At 54.0% G+C, this 20,417-nt stretch overlaps 3 protein-coding genes across 5 annotated transcripts; 2 read left to right on the forward strand and 1 right to left on the reverse strand.

Moving 5' to 3' along the window:
* Positions 722 to 8,340, forward strand: NFKBIE (NFKB inhibitor epsilon). 2 transcript variants are annotated; one of them, XM_018038772.1, is made up of 6 exons: positions 722 to 1,387; positions 3,718 to 3,820; positions 4,543 to 4,765; positions 6,178 to 6,266; positions 6,377 to 6,553; positions 7,266 to 8,340. In XM_018038772.1, exons 1-6 carry the CDS (start codon positions 1,020 to 1,022, stop codon positions 7,329 to 7,331), a joined length of 1,026 nt encoding a protein of 341 aa, XP_017894261.1. In that variant the 5' UTR covers positions 722 to 1,019; the 3' UTR covers positions 7,332 to 8,340. The 2 variants fall into 2 exon arrangements, with proteins under 2 accessions (XP_017894261.1, XP_005696571.2); XM_005696514.3 differs by having other exon boundaries at positions 765 to 1,387; positions 6,377 to 6,616.
* SLC35B2 (solute carrier family 35 member B2) lies at positions 9,174 to 12,918 on the forward strand. 2 transcript variants are annotated; one of them, XM_018038773.1, is made up of 4 exons: positions 9,174 to 9,303; positions 9,833 to 10,029; positions 10,203 to 10,357; positions 11,067 to 12,918. In XM_018038773.1, the coding sequence occupies exons 1-4, from the start codon at positions 9,293 to 9,295 to the stop codon at positions 12,003 to 12,005; spliced, it is 1,302 nt and encodes a 433-aa protein (XP_017894262.1). In that variant the 5' UTR covers positions 9,174 to 9,292; the 3' UTR covers positions 12,006 to 12,918. The 2 variants fall into 2 exon arrangements, with proteins under 2 accessions (XP_017894262.1, XP_017894263.1); XM_018038774.1 differs by lacking the exon at positions 9,174 to 9,303 and adding an exon at positions 9,357 to 9,451 and having other exon boundaries at positions 11,067 to 12,589.
* HSP90AB1 (heat shock protein 90 alpha family class B member 1) lies at positions 14,398 to 20,147 on the reverse strand. The gene is made up of 12 exons (XM_005696358.2): positions 20,001 to 20,147; positions 18,507 to 18,653; positions 17,987 to 18,193; positions 17,733 to 17,892; positions 17,448 to 17,581; positions 17,023 to 17,331; positions 16,505 to 16,670; positions 16,101 to 16,291; positions 15,845 to 15,992; positions 15,452 to 15,720; positions 14,868 to 15,201; positions 14,398 to 14,776 (listed from the first exon to the last, which is right to left on the reverse strand). The coding sequence occupies exons 2-12, from the start codon at positions 18,651 to 18,653 to the stop codon at positions 14,667 to 14,669; spliced, it is 2,175 nt and encodes a 724-aa protein (XP_005696415.1). The 5' UTR covers positions 20,001 to 20,147; the 3' UTR covers positions 14,398 to 14,666.

Consider the following 20,417-nt stretch of genomic DNA (forward strand, 5'->3'; position numbering starts at 1 on the left):
TCCTGAGGCTAGGCCCAGGGAAAATAGGGATGGGGAAAGGGGAAAGATGTGCTGGTATTAGGGCTGAGGCTGCCAAGGGGACCTCAGCAGAGTGCTGCCCAGAATGTCTGGGGCCTCCCCATCCTGGCCCCACCATGAGGAACTACACTTCCCCAACCAGATACTGTTACTGTCTGAGACCAGTATTTTATCCCTGTGAGGAATGACCACTCTGCTTTTTTAGACCACAGTCTTTTCAACAGAAAAACCACTTGCGAAAAGCACATCCTCATGTCCAATTCTATGTGATCTGAAAAACTGACACAGGAGACTCTGTCTCCAGAACCCAAAGGGAGAACTCCTTTAAAGACATGGGTGTCCCCTTTGTCTCCGGGAAAAGCAAGAGAAATTGAGAGTAGTGGGCCGGGCACAGGTAGCAACGCTTCCCCGTCCCACCTCCCACGTGCCCTCCCCAGAAGACGCCCAGCTTGTGCAGATGATTAACATATATTCCTCTTAAACGAAAGAATGAATGAATGGGAAAATGAATGAAGAAAACAGAGGAAGTGAAGGAAGGAAAGAAAGAATGCAGGGAATTCATACATGGAATGAAGGGAGGGGGAAAGAGTGAATGAATGGACCGCTGGATGAATGAATGAACGGGTGAGTTAACGCAAGAGTGAGTCAGGACCGGGGAACCCCTGACTCCGAGCCAAAGCAGAGGGCGGGGTAAGGGGGATTCCGAAGGGCGGAGCCTCCGTCCGGAAGCGCGGCGCCTGCCGGGGGCGGGGCCTGAGGGCGGGGCGAGCGAGCGCGTCTGACTGGACTGCCCAGTTGCCCCGAGTAGCGGCTGCCGCGGACCCCGCCGGCGCTCCGAACCTCGTCCACGCTTCTCGCCGAGCCGCTCAGCCCAACCCGCAGCCCGGAAAGGAGGCCATTTCGGGTCCCGCACCCGCTCTGTGAGGCGGACCTGCAATCCGGAAAGGCGGCGAGGAGTCGGATCCTGCTGGGACCGGGCCCGGCGGGCCGGCGCCGCGGGGATGTCGGAGGCGCGGAAGGGGCAGGACGACACCGATGAGAGCCAGTATGACTCGGGCATCGAGTCTCTGCGCTCCCTGCGCTCCCTGCCCGAGTCCACCCCGCGCCCAGCCTCGGGGCCCTCAGAGGGCGGGGGCCCCCAGCCCTGGACTCATCCTCCGGGAACCGCCAAGGAGCCAGAGGACAAGGAAGACACGGACGGGGAGCGGGCTGACTCCACCTACGGCTCCTCATCGCTCACCGAGCCCCTGTCCTTGTCGGGGGACCCCAGGACCGAGGACGCAGTTCCAGACTCACCGCTCCGCGCCGCCGGGGCGCTGAGCCCCCAGCAGCTGGAAGCACTCACGTACATTTCCGAGGACGGAGACACGTGAGTATGGGGGCTAGGCTAAGAGAGGACCCCTTCCTCCGCCCCGATGCTAACTCGGGGCCTTCCCCAAGAGCCGTAACAGGCCGGGCATTCCCTATGTGGGGATCCCTAAAGGCACCAGCTCTGGAAGGGGCGGTCCCCACTCTCTCTTTCAAACTGAACTCTCAACCCACTTTTGAGCTGTATCCAGACCCAGTCCAGAGGACCTGGCATCGTCTGTCTGCCCCACCTTTTGGCAGGGCCCTCACCAGCACCTGGAACCCCAGCTAGCATCTTGGAAATCTACCAGTAACCCATCCTGGGGAAGAGAAAATTCCCCTGACCAGCCCAGTTTTGTTTTGTTTTGTTTTTCTCGCTGGAGGACAGGGCATCCTTGTTTGCTCAATATCTGGGATTCCCGGCCTCTGACCTCAGAATGCCCTGTCTCAAAGAACAAGAGGGGCCAGTGACAGGCTGCGGTGGGCGCAGGAAGCTGGGGTCCGAGGTGCTGCCAGGGGTGCGTGGCTGAGGCTGGCCTGTGGAGTCAGTGAGCCAGGCTGGGGCCCTCTTGCCCCAGCAGACAGATAGGCGGCTGGCTACCCCAGCTAGCTTCCTCCTCTGTTGAGAAAGGGGAAGTGAGGGCTAGAGTCAGCCTTACCGACACTCTCCACCTCCTGAGCCCTGCAAATCCCCCTCACTGTCCTATGTGACCCCTTCACTTCATCCTTCCTCCCCAGGCCCAGGTGGAGCTTGGTGGAGACTGGGCTGGGGCGGGGCCGGGGGGAGGGGTGGTCAGAGAGGCAGTTGTGTGGTAGGGGCTGGCCAGGTGAGGATTCACCCCTCAGGAAGAAAAGATGGATGAGAGAGGGGGTGGCTGGGATTTGGGGATGGGAAACAGAGTGGAGGGGGGCTGGGGTCCTGGATCTGGGCTGCTGGAATGAATGGGGAGGAGGAAGCAGGAGCTATCTGTCTTGATCTGCTTTTTTTGGAGATGCAAAGGTCCTGGGTGGCCTCTGACAGAGACAGACTCTGGACCCACTGGGTGACCCTAGGCCTTTTTGTCCTCTGTGCCTAGAGATCACCAGCCCTCAGGCCCACAACCAAGATTGTGCAGGCTCTGTGCAGAGTACCTGTGGTTGACCTTTGACCCAGGGAGTGGAGGCTTCGGCCCTGCCCCCCTTGCTTAGCCTCTCAGCCCCAGCTTTAATCGCCTCTAGTTAGAGACAGGTGTGGAATCTAGACCCGGTGGGGGCGGGAGGGAGGTGTCAAGACCCCCCAGAGGGTTCCCTGAGAGGAGAGGGCGCTTTCTTCCCTCCGGAGGTGTCTGGGCTGTGGACATGTGGAAATGGGAAGAGGAAGTGGGAGGAGGGAGACTGAGGGAGAGAGGGAGGTGGCTGCAGGAATGTGACCAGAGAGCAGGCCCTGGCCGAGGGGATTTCCAGCGCGGTTCCTCCCTCCCTCCCTCCGTCACTCTCTCCTGGGCCTCGCCAGCCACCAAAGCCTGCCCCCCCTGCCCCAAGCAGCCCCCTCCCCAACCCAGACGGGCCTTTCAGCCAGGCTTCCCCCTGACGAATGCCCCAGCAGCTGCCTGCCCCGGCCTAGACCCTCTGGCTCTGGCTTTCATTTTCCCCACCTGACGTGGGGAAACCCCAGGGCTGGAACTTCCCCTCCTGGCCGCCCCAGGTTAAGGCTCTTTATCCCCCACCCCAGGCACGCATTTTCTGCACTGCACAGTCCTCCCCGCAGAGGCACACACAGGAGCGGGGGGCCCAGCTCAGGCTCCGTCCCGGCCCTGCAGAATGGCCTCTGGCTGTCCCGTGGAGAGCAGCAGGACAGAGCGCTGCCCTGTCTCCTTGCTCCTTTTCCAAGAGCTTCTGTCTCCTCTCTTTTGGGAGGTGTTCATGAGGGGACAGAGGGTGACCCCACCCCTGCCCTCTCTGCCCTCCCCATGAGGGGGCAGAGGTGGGGAGCCCAGCCCTGGAAACCACCTCTGTGCTACCCCAGCGGCTTTCAGTTTGGCTTTGAGCTGCAGCTGCCTGGTGGGGGCCCCAGGGGGCCAGAGGGGAGCGGGGTGTGGGCAGGGTGGACAGGAAGGACCTTGTCCCGTCAGCACCCTGCCCACATTCTCACTCAGCCAAGGCCCTCCCAAAGGCCAGAGATGGGAACTTGGAGCTTCCACCCTCAGGATCCTGGCTTCCCGCAGCAACCCTCACTTCCTGGCCCAAACTCTCACTTCCTGCACCTACCCTCTGGGTGGCAACTTAGACACTGATGTGTTCTTCTAACCCCAGAACCCCAGCCCACTCTGTCTGGCCTGAGCCCTGACCCCAAACCTTGCCTGTGCCTCCCAGGCTGATCCACCTGGCAGTGATTCACGAGGCCCCTGCCGTGCTGCTGTATTGCCTGGCTCTGCTGCCCCAGGAAGTCTTGGACATTCAGAACAACCTTTACCAGGTGGGTGGAGATGATGGGCTGAGCCCAGATACCTATGTCTGCCCCAGCAGCCATCCCCAGCCACCAGACAGCATCCTTTGGCTGCTCCCTCAGGGAACCATATACCAGACACTGGGCAAGAAGCTGAGGACAGAGAGACAGTAGGAATCAGACTCTGCTCACCAGGTGCTCCAGCCAGGGCTAGAGGACTCGTGTCAACACCTAATGACACAGCGTGGTGACGAGAGTCGTGATAGAGACACATGCCAGCTGCTGTGGGAACCACTGTCTGGGAAGCAGCCAGGGAAGGTGTTAGTATAGGACATGATGTCTGCAGGGAGCATTCAAGGAGGAGTGTGCCGAGCAGAGCCTGCTCGATGCCCCTGTCGCCTCCCCCTGAGACCTCAGCCCCTCACCCAGGATAACAGGCCTCCCCAGAGGATGAGAAGCTGGATTCTGCTCCCACCATCACCATCACACCCTATCCCTCCCTGCCCCGGCTCTGTCCTTTCACCAGGGTAGGGGGGCAGGGCCGGCACTAAGGGGACTTAAAGAATAGCAGAGGGCCGCCTGCCTTACCCTGCCTCCAGAATTGGGGCCCCAAGAGTTTGATAGGGCACAACAGAAGGAAGACCAGGGCCCACAATTCCCGTGCTCCTGGCAATTGCCGTGCCCACCCCAGCAGGTTCCCAGAGGTTGCAGCATGTTGCAGCCACCCTGTGACCCTCTCTCTGTGCCTGCAGACAGCACTTCATCTGGCTGTACATCTGGACCAGCCAGGTGCAGTGAGGGCCCTGGTGCTGAAGGGGGCCAGCCGGGTGCTGCAGGACCGACATGGTGACACAGCCCTGCATGTGGCCTGCCAGCGCCAACACCTGGCCTGTGCCCGCTGCCTACTCGAGGGGCAGCCAGAGCCGGGCAGAGGAACACCTCACTCCTTGGACCTCCAGCTGCAAAACTGGCAAGGTACAGGTGGCCGCAGGGCCCATGGGAGGAGGAGGGGACAGGAGACAGGGACCCCACTCTCAGGGAAGGGAGGGCCACAGCTTGTCTATTGATGCATCTCCAGTTCTAAGCACACAGGTACTCAGAATACCTTTGTTGAATGAAGGAGTGAATTAATGAATGGATTCTGGTTAGAATTTATGGAGAACCTATTATATGCTAAGCAGAGAGCTCAACTTTGCCCTCAAGATGTACGGTTTGGGGGCTTCCCTAGTGGCTCAGTGGTAAAGAATCCACCTGCCAGTGCAGGAGACATGGGTTCAATCCCTGACCCAGGAAGATCCCATATGTCGTGGAGCAACTAAGCCCAAGCGCAACAACTGCTGAGACTGTGCTTTAGAGCCTGGGAGCCACGACTACTGAAGTCCGTGTGCCCTAGAGCCTGTGCTCCGCAGCAAGAGCAGCCACCGCCATAAGGAGCCGTAGCACTGTAACTAGCAAAGTGACCCCGTTCACCGCAGCTGGAGAAAAGCCCGTGCAGCGAAGACCCCAGCACAGCCAAAAACAAATCAATACATGAAATGATTAAAAAAAAGAACAAAGACATTCAGTTCGGCAGAGATTAGATGAACTCGTTAATTCATTCGTCAAAAATGTACTGAGAACTTTCTCTGTACCAGACATTATTGTAGGAGCCAGACTTGCATCTGTGACCAAAACAAGATAATGTCTGAGGCAAACAATAGCCGTAAGAAGTGAGTTCTCTGGCAGGTTAACAGGCAGTCACTGCTGTGGGGACGGGAGAGCTAGGTGAGGGGACTGAAGGGGGGGCGTGGGGCTTGATGGGATTTGTAGTCTTTGTGCTAGCTCCTTGCTGGCCTGGGTGCCCCTCTTCTTAAACAACTCGATGCAAATTCACATCCTTCATCTCTTTCAAGTCTCTGCTCAAACGTCCCTGCTCCATGAGGGTCTCCCTGACCACTCTGTTTAAAAATGAACTAATGAATTCATTCATTCATTCATTCATTCAAGGGCTGGGGGCCTGAGGATCCCTAGAGCTCTGAGGAAGGTAACTTTTAGAAGGGGCCTGAAGGCAGGTAGAGTTTTACAAAAAGACTGTGTGTATGTGTGCGGACAGGGGAGGCAGCATGTGGTGGGGGAGGGTGTGTGTATGGGGGGGTGTCACTCAGCAACCTGACTCCCGAAGCGTGAAAGTTTCAATAACATGACTGAAAAGGTGGAAACTTTGAGTTCCTTTCCCCCCAGACTTTTGAGGGGTTTTTTGGGTTTGTGTTTTAACAGTCTTGTGATCAGGGGCACTGAGTAGGCAGGGATGGGGCGGGGGAGTCCCTTGGGGCTGAGGGGTAAGGGAGGTCCCTGAAGAAAGGGAGAGCGAGCTGGTAGATGCAACCCTCATCCTCACCCCATCTCAGGTCTGGCCTGTCTCCACATCGCCACCCTGCAGAGGAACCGGCCACTCATGGAACTGCTGCTTCAGAACGGAGCTGATATTGATGTGCAGGTGAGGTAGCCCATCAGAGAGCTGCCGGGCCCAGGGCCCAGCCATGGGGCCCCTCTACTTAGAGGCGTGCCTCCTCTGAGGGCCTTGGCTGACATCTTTCTTCCCCCCAGGAGGGCACGAGTGGGAAGACAGCGCTGCACCTGGCTGTGGAGACCCAGGAGCGGGGTCTGGTGCAATTCCTCCTCCAGGCGGGGGCCCGGGTGGATGCCCGCATGCTCAATGGATGCACGCCTCTGCACCTGGCTGCGGGCCGGGGCCTCAGCAGCATCTCGTCCACCCTGTGCGAGGCAGGTGCCGACTCCCTGCTGCGAAACGTGGAGGATGAGACTCCCCAGGACCTGGCTGAGGATGTAAGAGGCGGACACTCAGCTCTGCTGTCCAGGGCCTCCCACATCCCTAGTGGAGACAGGAGCTATCACAGCTGAAGGGGCCAAGGAGTTAGGAGCCTGGGGTTGTGATCCACGACTCTGCCACTCTCTCAGCCTGTGTCCTAAGGACCCCGGGACCCGAACCTGGGACTCCTGCAGGAGCCATGCAGCTAACGCGGGCTGGGTGTGGACAGCCAGGTGCTGGGGCCTGCCGGAAACCAGATAGTCTTTTGTCTGAGGGTCAGTTGCTCTACTCAGCTTTAGCAGATTCTTGCAGAGGAGGAAGACAGGCCCAGTATTTCTAGATCTTGGATTTTTTTTTTTAAAGAGAGATGAAACCTAGATTTTCTGTAGAGTCTTTCCCATTTTTAAATATATGATGTAAAAAGAAAATCAACATATTTTGTGAGTGCCCTTTCCCACCCTCTACTCCCAAAACGAAAGCAAAAACAGGACCCAGTCGCCCTGAGGAACCACTGTTTTGGGGATTAGTAGGAAGATTTGCTCCCTGATTTCTTTCAGGGATCGCTTGGTGGGGAGGAAAGGGCCTAATGGGTCTCTCAGCTCCCTTCCCCCACTGCCACCTCTGTCCATGGGCCCTAATCTTGCTTCTCTCCATTCCTCTCCTCAGCCCTTTGCCCTGTTGCCCTTCGACGACCTGAAGATCTCTGGGAAGCCACTGCTGTGTGCTGACTGAAGCCGGGACAGGCTCTTGGACCCCAGACACTTCCCCTCTTCCCATCTGGAAGCTGGAGCCACAGCTGCTGCAGTCTGGGCCCAGGCCGTGTGTCCTGGGAACTGCTAAGGCCAGAGCCTGGGGCCAGCACAGTCCTGAGCTGAGAGGAACCATCCCAAGTAAGAGAGCCAGTCTGGAAGGAAGAGCTTCAGAGTGGATATAAGATTCCTCAAAGCCCCAGGCAGTGTGGGCGAAGCCTGTTGGCCTCTGTTGAAGATGATGGGACTCTCATCTCTTCCCACGTGGGGTCAGCCTAAAGCTGCCAACCAGTTAAGACAACATGGACTCTCCCAAATGAGGAGAGATACTGAACTGTGAGTGAGCAGGGCTCTGGAAGGGTTCCAGCTCTCTGCCAAGGAGGACTCTGAAACACTGTTGCTTAAAGACTTCACACAGAAGGCCCTAAACTTCTGGGGAAGAGGAAGTTTCAATAACATGACACTAAAACGGCAAAGACTTTTAACCCCCCAGTTGTTTTGCGTGTGCATGCGTGCGTGTGTGCCTGTGTACACTGGGGATTTCTAGACAGACCTGTCCTGTGACTTTGTGGTGAAGGCAGAGAGAAGGAAATTGGTACTTCAGCAGTGTAGGGCCTTGCCAGGGAGGGTAGGGAGACTGATCGTCCTCAGGCCTCTCTGTCCAGACCAGACTCTTGCCCTTTCTGTGGAAATGCAGAGGATGGAGGAAGAGAAAGAGGAGTGAGAAGACACAAGTGGGAGGCCTCATCACGGCCCTGGAAGAGCCTGGGGAGAAGGGCTAGCCTGTGAAGAGTATACAAGGGAGCGTGGCTTTGTATGTTTCTTTCTCTCATTCCACATATGTTTGTGGCATCTATTAGGTCAGGTCTGTGTTGTGATAGAATTTGGGGAATAAAGCAGTACAGTTTCTGACCATTTAGAGATTATAGTCTAGTGAGTGAGACATATTAAAATCATAAACATCTAAATAAATATGTAATTGCAAGTTGCAATGGGAAGAAAAGCTCGTGGGAGGGAGAACGATGGACTGGGTGGAGGGCCATACTTGATGGTCCCGGGAGGCCTGGGTAGGGGACACGCCCTCTGTTGCTCAGTCATGTCCAACTCTCTGCGACCCCATGTACTGTAGTCCACCAGGCTCCTTTCCATGGGATTCTCCAGGCAAGAATGCTGGAGTGGGTTGTCATTTCCTCCTCCAGGGGATCTTCCTGAGCCAGGGACTGAACCTGCATCTCCTGTGTCTCCACTTGCATTGGCAGGTGGGTTCTTTACCACTGAGCCACCTGGGAAGCTTCAGGAGGGGACAGGAGAGAGCTTCCCTGGGGAAAGGTTTTTTGGTGAATTAGTAGAACCGGGAGCAGGCCAGTAGGAATCTGCAGGGAACGGATGAGTGGGCGAGGTACACGGGGGACAGGTCATACACATCCTCAAAGGTCATGGGGATAGAGGGGACAGAACTGCCAACCCAAGCCCGGAACCAAGTAGACATGTTCCTGCCAGAAAACGGGGAAGCGGTAACATAAGGGGGATGTTAAAGCGGTAACATAACGGGGATATACTTGGAATGCAGAACGTCCATATCCGCGTCCCTGGGACGGCAGTGGTCACCGCCACCTCCAGACCGGTGGACAGGGCTTCGGGCGATGACGAAGCGGAGGCGGCACCGGGCTGGAGCTCCCGCTTCCCCAGCGACACAGCAGCCGGGCTCCCGCGCGCCGAGCCGCGTCTCCCGCCGGACCGCGAGGGGGCGCTGTGGCCCAGCGGCGGCCCGGGGCGCTGCGTGGTCACGGCCGGGGGCGGAGGGGGTGCCGCGGGAGAGAGGCGGGAAGAGCGTTGCACTTCCGCTGGCCGGAGGCTCCTGAAGGCCACAGTGGGAGCGGAGGGAGCGCGCGGCCCGGGGCCCCGCAGTCCCCGGCCCCCCCTCCGCCCCACGCAGCCAGGACCATGGACCCCAGGTGGGGACTAAGGGGTGGGGGGAGCGGCGAGCCCACGTGACCGAGCCCCGCGACACGTGACCGCCGCTCCTCCGAGCGCGCGGGGGGCCGGGCGGGGTCCCGGCTCCCGGGCGGGTGGCCGGCCTAGAGCCGCCCGGAGCTGGAGCGGGTGGGGACGCGCCGTGGCCTTGTGCTCGCCAGGGGCTCCAGGAGGGTCGGGAGAGAAGTCGCGAGAGGGACCCTGGAGCTTCGGGATCCCCGAGGGCGGGGTCGGGGGGCGCCGCGCCTCTAACCGGAGCGGCCGGCGGGCGCTGGAGGGAACAGAGGGAACCTGTGTGGCCGGAGGGGCGGGTCCGCTCTTGGGGACGGAGGGAGCCCAGCCTGGCCCGCACCGCCCCCGCCCCCAGGAGAGAGAGGCTCTTTGTCCGTGCTGGGCTGCAGCTGAGGGGGGCGGGGAGGAGGCTCCGGGCCCTTCTCCAGTGTCGTCCCCTCTGGAGGGCCCAGAGGGTGAGGAGCTGTACTCTGATCTTTCTGCCCGCGGTACCCGCAGGTGGTGGGCAGTGGTGGTGCTGGCTGCGCTCCCCTCCCTGGGGGCAGGTGGGGAGAAGAACCTCGAAGCCCCTCCGGAGTCGTGGACTCAGCTCTGGTTCTTCCGCTTTTTGGTGAACGCGGCTGGCTATGCAAGTTTTATGGTGCCTGGCTACCTGCTGGTGCAGTACTTCAGGCGGAAGAACTACCTGGAAACAGGTGTGTGGGGAAAGGGTGGGGGAAGTGTGCTTGCTCTAGATTAAAAATTAGGAGAGTTGGCCGGCGGTGCAAAGGGGATGTGCTTTGGCAAGCGAGACAGGGCGGGCTGGCAGCAGCGGGGAAGGTGAAGTGCTAGGGAAAAGCTTCGGTTTCAGCTTGTGCACTTTCTCCAGGTAGGGGTCTCTGCTTCCCCCTGGTGAAAACTTGTGTGTTTGGCAATGAGCCCAAGGCCCCGGATGAGGTTCCGCTGGCTGCCCGGACAGAGCCAGCAGAGACCAGTCCCACTTGGCAGGCCCTGAAGCTGCTGTTCTGTGCCTCCGGGCTCCAGGTAGGTAGGTGGGCTCTACTGCTTTCCCTGGGTAGGGTCCTGGAGGAGCCAGCGCTCACACCCTACCAGTCCCAACAGTTTGCTGGTGGCTGTGTTGTGTGTTCTCCCAGAGGCATACCATCATCTTAGGGGTGGTTGGAGGAAGCACTGTCTTTTCTTTCCTCCTCTCTCTACCCTCCGTGATTTCTCCCTTCCTCTTGTAAATGTACCGTAAATGGACTGATAAAATTTTCAGCCTTCCCCCACTACTGCATGTGAGAGGGACGCTGACCCCACGGCATGTTGGAGTGGGCACTTCTGTTTCCACCTTGTATGCTAAGTTGGACTCACGGGTGTCCAGTCTTCGTTAAGAAGTCTCAGTTCAGTTCAGTCGCTCAGTCGTATCCGACTCTTTGCGACCCCCAGAATTGGTTGAAAATAGAAAATACTTGGAGTCAGCTCTGACATAGGCTACTGTGGGGACAAACAGGGTCTGGTCAGTCTTAAAGCATTAGTCATTGTGTTTCACACACACTTGATTCTCGACAAGGTGAGTCCAGGTTGGGGAGAGAAGAGGCAAGTAACTTGTAGTTACTACAGAGAGTCATGCTGTCCATCCTAATCATTTTCAACATCATCCTGAGAGGAGGTTGTCAGGATGCTTTGGGGCCTGCCTGCTGTTTCCTTCTCTTGTGTATCTTCTCCCCTGTCTCTGCCCTGCCGCATCAAGGTGTCTTATCTGACGTGGGGAGTGCTGCAGGAAAGAGTGATGACCCGCAGCTACGGGGCCACAGCCACATCGCCAGGCGAGCGCTTCTCGGACTCTCAGTTCCTGGTGCTCATGAACCGCATCCTGGCCCTGATGGTGGCTGGCGTCTACTGCATCTTATGCAAGCAGCCCCGACATGGGGCACCCATGTACCGGTACTCCTTTGCCAGCCTGTCGAATGTGCTCAGCAGCTGGTGCCAATACGAAGCTCTCAAGTTCGTCAGCTTCCCCACCCAGGTGCTGGCTAAGGCCTCCAAGGTGATCCCCGTTATGCTGATGGGAAAATTGGTGTCTCGGCGCAGCTATGAGCACTGGGAGTATCTGACAGCTGGCCTCATCTCCATCGGGGTCAGCATGTTCCTGCTGTCCAGCGGACCGGAGCCCCACAGCTCCCCGGCCACCACGCTGTCAGGCCTCATCCTGTTGGCAGGCTACATTGCCTTCGACAGCTTCACCTCCAACTGGCAGGACGCCCTGTTCGCCTATAAGATGTCGTCAGTGCAGATGATGTTTGGGGTCAACCTCTTCTCCTGCCTCTTCACGGTGGGCTCCCTGCTGGAGCAGGGGGCCCTCCTGGAGGGCATCCGCTTCATGGGGCGACACAGCGAGTTTGCGGCACACACCCTGCTGCTGTCCATCTGCTCTGCGTGTGGCCAGCTCTTCATCTTCTACACCATCGGGCAGTTTGGGGCTGCCATCTTCACCATCATCATGACCCTCCGCCAGGCCTTCGCCATCCTCCTTTCCTGCCTCCTCTACGGCCACACTGTCACTGTGGTGGGGGGCCTGGGAGTGGCTGTGGTCTTTGCTGCCCTCCTGCTCCGGGTCTACGCCCGGGGCCGTCTAAAGCAGCGGGGAAAGAAGGCCGTGCCAGTCGAGTCATCTGTGCAGAAGGTTTGAGGGCCCGAGGAATGACTAGGACCCGCTTGCTGTACCAGTTTCTCTCCTGTCACTCCTCAGAGGCAGCTGGCTCCAGGGCAAAATGCAGGTTTCTTGACCAGCGCTGCGGCAGGGGGCAGGGAGCCCAGGAGGCGGCCTTCCCCGTTGCCTTAAGTCACCCAGCCTCCAGTGGGCAGGATTCTCCCCAGGGTGGAGAGAACAGTGGGGGGCTGAGAAGGTGGGGCGCCTTCCGAAGCCCCTGCTTCTCTGGTTCTCCAAAGTCTTGCCCTGGAGGCTCTGCTAGTGCCTCACCTGTGCTTGTCCCCTACCTTGACTACTACCCTTTCAGACTCCGAGACATGCATTTCTTACTCTGGTGAGAGAAGCACACGTGTTGTAGGCTCCCGATGCTGCTTTCCCAGGAGAGAAAGTGAACGATGGTGCTGTGCTGGCCGAGGGCTTGGGAATCCTGCCCAGCACCACCAGCCCCCCTGCTCCTGGATCCCTAGGCTCTGCCCTATGAACCAGTTGCAGGTTTTGGTACTTTGGAAATATAACTTTTGCTCTTATGATTTTATTTTATTAAATTAAATTGCTGCAGTGGGTTTGGTCCTGTGTTCTGGTTGACTTAAGTACAAACATTCAACTTCAGATACCTAAAACTTCCATTAGCTCAGAACTGCCTACAATTTCTGTTTTACAAGTGTCAATGTTTAACTTGTTTAAATACTGAAAGTGGAAAAAAAAAAAGTGGTTTCTAACATGTACCATTTCTTGGTCCTTGTTTGTGGCCTGGTGGCTGACTGGAAACTGCAGCTCAGTGCCCAGCAACACCAGTGAAGGTACCTCCTACTCTCAGCCCAGGAAAAGGTCAAAACTCGAAAAGTACTCAATGTATGCTTTTGTTCTACCATAGTAAACTCAAATTTTGAGTGGAAAATCGTCTGTATATGCTAAGCTTAGGAAAGGGACTTCTGAAAGTGTTATGTGCTAAGTTGCTTCAGTTGTGTTCAATTCTTTGTGACCCTATGGACTGTTAGCCTGCCAGGTTCCTCTGTCCATGTAATTCTCCAAGCAACAATACTGGAGTGGGTGGCCATTCCCTTCTCCAGGGGATCTTCCCGACCCAGGGATTGGATTCACGTTTCTAAACGTCTGCTACATTGGCAGGTGGGTTCTTTATCACAATACCACTTACCTTCAGTGTTCATTATTTTTGAAAAATTGTAGCTAATTCACAATGTTAATTTCTGCTGTGCAGCAGCAGTTGTTTTATGGTATTTTTTTCCATTATGGTTTATAATGGGATACTGAATATAGTTCTCTGTAGGGCTTCTTTCTACATAGGAAAACTTGGGCCAGCTGACCCTAATGCCCCACTCCATCACCCTCTCAACCACCAGTCTGTTGTCCCATGATTTGATTCAGATTCATATTTTCCACATATATCCCACATAGGTGGTTATCAAGTGGTATTTGTCTTCCCTATTAGTATAACCTCCAGTGGCACCCATGTGGCTGCAAATGGCATCACTTCATCTTTAATGGCTGAGCATTTCACTGTGTATGTGTACATCTTATCAGTGACCACGTGTCCACTCTCGACTGTCAGTAGTGCTGCTGTGAACACGGGGTGTAGGTTTTGTTTTCTCTGATGTTACGTCCAGGAGCGGGATTGCCTTTTTTAGTTTTGGGGAACCTCATTCTCTACTGTGGCTGCACCAGCTTTGGAGCAAGACTCCAGCCCCACCCACAGCATGGGAACGTTCCCTTTTCTCCGCACCCTCTCCAGCATGGTACGGCAGCTTTACAATGATGGCCATTTGGACCCATGTGTGGTAGTACGTCATTTTTTCATTTCTCAAATTAGCATCTTGAACATATTTTCATTTATCTACTGGCCACCTATGTTTTAAGAGAAATGTCTATTTAGTTCTTTGCCCGTTTTTTGACTGGATTGAGTTGAACGAGCTATTTTGGAAATTCAGCTTATGTCTGTTGCGTCATGCGCAATTATTTTCTCCCTCTTTGACTCTCTCTTTTTGTTTCTATGGCTTCTAAATTTACCCGTGATGGTTTTAATATCTTCCTATGTATCACAATTGGGCTTCCCTGGTGGCTCAGCTGATAAAAAGAATCTGCATGCAATGCAGGAGACCTGGGTTGGGTTGGGAAGATCCCTGGAGAAGGGGATGGCTACCCACTCCAATATTCTGGCCTTGAGAATTCCATGGACTGTATAGTCCACAGGTGTCTTAAGACTCAGACAAAACTGAGCAGACATGGCTGAACTGACTTTCACTTTATGTACCATGTTATCTACTCAGAATGATGGCAGGCTAAGATTTGTAAAGGGCTACATACAGGATAACTCCAAAGGCAGCACTGTATATACTTAAATCTACGAGAGCAGAACTGTAAAAAACCTGCATCTTCTTTATTTTCAATACTTTAATTTCAGAACAAAATAAACAAAAAAAACACAACACACAACATTCAAACCCCATGTCAAACGTGGAGAGGAATAGGGCGTGAGGCCCATGTATCCTGCCTTAGAAGGACAGAAGTAAAACCACTAGACGTCAGCAGAGGGAACCACATGGGCCAGGGCCACAAGGGCTGCTGCTGCTGCAGGAGCCATGGGGACGCTATACAGAGGGAGCAGTCTGCAGGTATAAACTCCTAATCTACTTCTTCCATGCGAGAGGCGTCCTCGTCACCCTCAAGGGGGGGAATCTCATCAGGAACAGCAGCACTGGGTTCTTCTGCTGTCACCTCATCTTCATCAATGCCTAAGAGGAAAGAAACCACATCAGATAGGCCCCCAAAAGCCTTCAAAAGCGTCTGACACACCTTGCTACTTGAGAGGACAAAGGTACTCACCCAGGCCAAGCTTTATCATGCGGTAGATACGGTTGGAGTGGGTCTGGGGATCCTCAAGCGAGAAGCCAGAGGAGAGCAGTGCAGTTTCGAACAGCAGCACCACCAGGTCCTTGACGGCCTTGTCGTTCTTGTCCGCCTCTGCCTTCTGCCGCAGGGTCTCCACGATGGGGTGGTCAGGGTTGATCTCCAGGTGCTTTTTGGCCATCATGTAGCCCATGGTCGAGTTGTCCCGCAGTGCCTGGGCTTTCATGATGCGCTCCATGTTGGCGGTCCAGCCGTAGGTGCTGGTCACAATGCAGCAGGGTGAGGACACGAGCCTGTTGGAGATCGTCACCTGAGGGTAGGCAGAAAAGCTCACTGTACTGAATCGAATTACCTCCTTAAGGCAAAGATGCTCTTCTCTACTCTGGGGAAAAGTGTCATCTTTGGTAAGTTCTATAGAAATACCAACCTTAAGAGAACAAGAAGTAGGGTGGCACTAAGCAAATTAAGCTGCCTAAACCACTAACTGTAGCAGCCAAAGATGGGAGGAAACCACTCTGAAGGCATCGCTAACAAGATAACTTTGCTTCACAACGGCTTACCTTCTCCACCTTCTTATCCAAGATCTCCTTCATGAGTTTGCAGAGGTTCTCAAACTTGGCCTTGCTCTCCTCCATCTTCTTCTTCTCCTCCTCATCCTCAGGCAGCTCCAGGCCCTCCTTGGTCACAGAGACCAGACTCTTCCCATCAAACTCCTTGAGCTGCTGTACACAGTACTCATCGATGGGCTCCGTCATGTACACCACCTCAAAGCCCCGCTTCCGCACGCGCTCCACAAATGCAGAGTTGGCAACCTGCTCTTTGCTCTCACCTGTAGGATTACTCAGTGTGACTCAAAGGCCAAAATGCCTCATCTTGCCAGTTCCCCAGGACCCTTGAGTGTTTGCCCCACACCTCTAAAAAAAGGCTTTTATCAGACCTAGGTTCCAACGTACCAGTGATGTAATAGATGGACTTCTGGGTCTCCTTCATGCGAGACACATATTCTGAGAGAGAAGTCATCTCATCTCCAGACTGGGACGTGTGATAGCGCAGCAGCTCAGAAAGGCGTCGCCGGTTAGTGGAGTCCTCATGGATTCCAAGCTTTATGGGTAGGGGAAAAAAATCATTTTGTTAGGAAATAACTTCTTATCCTCTCAGTGAATGAAAAAAAAATCCATTCTAATTATTAAGCAAGTACTTGCTGCTTACCTTCAGGTTTTTAGAGAATGCCTCATAGAATTTCTTATAGTTCTCCTTGTCTTCTGCTAGCTCAGAGAAGAGCTCAAGGCACTTCTTAACAATGTTCTTACGAATAACCTTCAAGATTTTGCTTTGCTGGAGCATTTCTCGGGAGATGTTCAGGGGAAGGTCTTCAGAGTCAACCACCCCACGGATGAAGTCTGAAATCAAAATATGGAAGCTGGGTTTTAAATATACAGGAGTGGCGGGGATAAAGATAAAAGGTATATAAAGTCATCTGGATTCAACAGAAGGACTGATTTTCTCACCAAACTTTCACTTGTTAGGTTGCAGAGGATCCTTAATCTAAGATAAAGACTCCAGCCCCCCTGAGAACGCGGAAACGAACTACATTAGGGCAAAAAGATACTCACTGAGATATTCCGGAATCAACTCATCACAGCTGTCCATGATGAACACACGGCGGACATACAGTTTGATATTGTTCTTTTTCTTTTTGTTCTCGAAGAGGTCAAAAGGAGCCCGACGGGGGATGAACAGCAGTGCTCTGAATTCTAGTTGACCTTCTACAGAGAAGTGCTGAAAGAAATCCAAGATAAGCTGACTGTGTACTCAAGAGTGGCTTTTGGTCCCAATACCAAAATGTCCAGTTATTTGAAACAAAAACCTTCCTATCCCTGTAGAGAAAATTTAAGCCCTAATGCCCTAAATGAATCCATCTGCAAACACTATATCATCTTTGGGTCAAAGACTCCAGGTGGGTAAAGCCACCAGAGACAGGTCACAGGGGAAGATGTCACTTCTCCACCATGGAAGGGTCCATTAGCAAATGAACTCATAGCATTCACAGTTCCCAGCTACCAACCAGTTGGGTAAGTTCCATTTGTCCATATCAGCTCCTCCTATTGAGCCAACAAGCAAGACTTCTTACCTTCACTGCCAAGTGATCTTCCCAGTCATTGGTAAGACTCTTGTAGAACTCTCCATATTCCTCCTGGGTGATGTCATCAGGGTTCCTGGTCCAAATGGGCTTGGTTTTGTTCAGTTCTTCCTGATCAATGTACTTCTCCTTTATCTTCTTTGTCTTCTTTTTCTTATCCTTGCCACTATCATCCTCCTCATCTGAGCCCACGTCTTCAATCTTAGGCTTCTCTTCATCATCTTTATCTTCCTCTTCTTTCTCACCTTTCTCTTCTTCAGCCTCATCATCACTGATTTCCTTCTCACGTTCTTTCTCCAGCTAGAAGTATCAAAGATGACAGTTTCAGAGTACAAAATAGCAAAAAAAAACCCCAAAGTCCATGCAATTCTCTCAAGCAGCAGTTACCTGCACTTGAGTTACCAGTCCATACTCACATAAAGTGTGATGGGATAGCCTATGAACTGAGAGTGCTTCTTCACCACTTCTTTGACCCGCCTCTCTTCCAAGTATTCTGTCTGGTCTTCCTTCAGGTGGAGAATCACTTTGGTACCGCGGCCAATAGGCTCACCTAGAAAAAAATTAATCAGAACAGAATATAAGAAACTAAATAAACAAACAAATGCAGAACTATAACTGCTTTACACATACAATACTCAAGATCTTCATTAGTGTTTCCCCAGAATGCTAATCCAGACACCTTAACAGGAAAGCCAACTTACCATGGTCAGCCCGGACAGTGAAGGAACCCCCAGCAGAAGACTCCCAAGCATACTGTTCGTCATCATTATGCTTTGTGATCACCACCACTTTCTCTGCCACTAGGTAGGCAGAGTAGAAGCCCACACCAAACTGCCCAATCATGGAGATGTCTGCACCAGCCTGCCAAAAAGTTTAAAAGTCAAACTCAAGTTTCAAAAAAATGGCAAAGCAAACACCAATAATATAAATGGAGTGTGCCTAACCAACCACGTACCTGAAGAGCCTCCATAAATGCTTTAGTGCCAGACTTGGCAATGGTTCCCAAATTATTTACAAGATCAGCTTTGGTCATGCCAATGCCCGTGTCTACCAGAGTCAGAGTACGCTCCTGGGGGTTCGGGATGATGTCAATTTTCAGCTCTTTACCACTGTCCAATTTGGAAGGGTCTGTCAGGCTTTCATAGCGAATCTTGTCCAAGGCCTGAAAGTGCAAAATTGCAGTTTTACAATTCTGCTTCCTCAAAACCCATCTCACCCAAAAGAAAGTTTTTTAAACTCCCCAAATACGCTAATTCTGATTACTCCTTTAGCTTGTAGGTTGAGAACGACATCCAGTGGGTTACAGTATCCCATCTATCCACAGAGAGCAAGGCAATACTTTTTGGAACGGCAGTTAAGTTTATATCCCCTTTATCAGTTAACATCACAAAATGCCAAACCACCCCCACTTTCCCTCTCTTGGAGTACTTGAGAAACAAAAAACCAACGTCAATGAAGACATTCAGGGCACTCACATCAGAAGCATTACTGATCAACTCCCGAAGAAAAATTTCCTTGTTGGAATAGAAGGTATTGATAATAAGAGACATGAGTTGGGCAATTTCTGCCTGGAAGGCAAATGTCTCCACCTCCTCCTCTCCATGGTGCACTTCCTCAGGCATCTAAAATAAAAAGCAAGAATTTAAGACTCCTCAAGTTCACCCTCAGCCACAATACACATAAGCAGACTCTATTCAAACTGTTTTGAGCTGGGTACAAAGACTGGAAAATCCTTCCCTCTATCAATTTCAGGCAGCACCCTTAGAAACAACGAGGGGAGGGGCGCACCTAACACACTGAACAAATTACGCTAACGTTTCTTGCAAGTTATTGTGAACCCAAACTCCTGTTAAGTGAATCATAGATCAGCACAATCTAGTTAGGCACTCCAACACAGGTATCTCGAAAGCGAGGTAAATTCACATATATTTAAATACGCAAATTACTGACTATCGTTCCACCTTCAAAGTAACTAGTTTCACATTAAAGGGCAATCATTTAAAACTGTCCTCCCATTAGGTAACTCCAAGGAGATAATGTGGTACTGCTGTCTCCCGTAGTAGGGACAGCTAACTCGAGACTGGCGGAACGCCCATCCAGGTGGGCTATCAAGACAAAGAACCGATAAAGAAAGGGCTCCATCGTGACCTCTCTGCACACGTGACTGAAGCTCAAGACCAAACCAAACACTAAGATGGTGGCCTTAGTCTGCGGGGCCGACTCTCGTCACGGCTGGACATGCGTCGACCACGCGAGGAGGGGGCGCCACCGCGCAGCCTCCCTTCGCCCCAACATCCGGGCACCAGGGCGGGGCGCCGGGCTCCAGAAGCTTCCAGAACAATCTCAGTTCTCGGAGAGGGGCGGGGGAAGGGACGTGCCCACGAATCCCAAAGCCTGCCCCCTCCGCTCGCCAGCCCCTCCTCCACCGAGACGCAGGAAAGATCTGGAAGGATGGAGGAAGCACGACATACGCCGCCGGCGACCGAAAACGGAGCTCTTCGCAGAGCCTCACGGAAAAGCCCCGAACGAAAGGACTTTAAAAAAATTGCGTCCGATAGAACAAGTGGCAAAACCTGGTCATGACCAGCCTTGCTGAGTCAGAGGGCGCGCCCACCCGCCCGGCTCGGGGACCCTCCGGCGCCCCGTAGCCGCGTCCGGAAGTGGAGAGGCAAACATGGCAGCGTCCCGGGCCGGCGCGGCCACCACGTGCACTGCCTACCCCCCCCCGCCCCATTCTGCGGCCCCACAAAACAACGCTTTATAGCTGCGGGAAAGCAGCCCCACCGCCAATCACATAAAGAGTCTAAACTCAAGAGCTCGCTCCCAGCCCTCCCCCAAGAGAAGCAACGGGAGCGTTACGCCAGAACCGGTCCCAACACGAGATGTAGGTCTCGGAAAGGACGCGTGGGCCGAAAGCAACGCGAAAAAACAAGCTAACCTGAAAAGCCCAGATGAGACCGGAGCCTTACCTTCAAGGATAACAATCACAGGTATTAGAGAACACCGAGCAGGCAATGGCTTCCTCGGGCTCACTCGCCACAAGAAGGCTGCGCGGGGGTGACTCGAGAGAACGGCTGTGTGCCCCCAATCACTTTATATAAGGCGAAGCACCGCCCAGCTGCCCGCCCCCGGATCCCTCCGCCTTAAAGGAGGATGCCTGTCTGCCGCGCACCTGCCGCCGCCCGCCCGCCCGCCCACCTTGACGTCACGGTCCAAAATAGGGGAGGGGACCTTGAAAGGCGGGAGCCGCCGGCCTTGAGATCAAGTACACTTATTTACTCCTGTTCACAGCCCCGTCTCCGCGTTCCTAAAACAGGACACCATCAGAAACATATGTTGGGAGTGCTCATATAATATAAAAGGTGGAACTAGAAGCGAGGATTCCC

Source organism: Capra hircus, chromosome 23, assembly GCF_001704415.2.
Source record: "Capra hircus breed San Clemente chromosome 23, ASM170441v1, whole genome shotgun sequence".
In the NCBI taxonomy this organism is placed as follows: domain Eukaryota; kingdom Metazoa; phylum Chordata; class Mammalia; order Artiodactyla; family Bovidae; genus Capra; species Capra hircus.

Bases quoted from the DNA above. Each gene is read 5' to 3' on its own strand.
- SLC35B2 (XM_018038773.1), top strand. The intron at 10,030-10,202 runs GTGTGTGGGGAA...CACTTTCTCCAG, and splicing joins GAAGAACTACCTGGAAACAG to GTAGGGGTCTCTGCTTCCCC. The intron at 10,358-11,066 runs GTAGGTAGGTGG...TGCCGCATCAAG, and splicing joins TCTGTGCCTCCGGGCTCCAG to GTGTCTTATCTGACGTGGGG.
- HSP90AB1 (XM_005696358.2), bottom strand. From the start codon at position 18,653: ATGCCTGAGGAAGTGCACCATGGAGAGGAGGAGGTGGAGACATTTGCC. The intron at 18,194-18,506 runs GTGAGTGCCCTG...TTGCACTTTCAG, and splicing joins TGATCAGTAATGCTTCTGAT to GCCTTGGACAAGATTCGCTA. The intron at 17,582-17,732 runs GTAAGTTGGCTT...ATTTTTTTCTAG, and splicing joins CACTGTCCGGGCTGACCATG to GTGAGCCTATTGGCCGCGGT.
- NFKBIE (XM_005696514.3), top strand. From the start codon at position 1,020: ATGTCGGAGGCGCGGAAGGGGCAGGACGACACCGATGAGAGCCAGTAT. The intron at 1,388-3,717 runs GTGAGTATGGGG...TGTGCCTCCCAG, and splicing joins ATTTCCGAGGACGGAGACAC to GCTGATCCACCTGGCAGTGA. The intron at 6,267-6,376 runs GTGAGGTAGCCC...TCTTCCCCCCAG, and splicing joins GAGCTGATATTGATGTGCAG to GAGGGCACGAGTGGGAAGAC.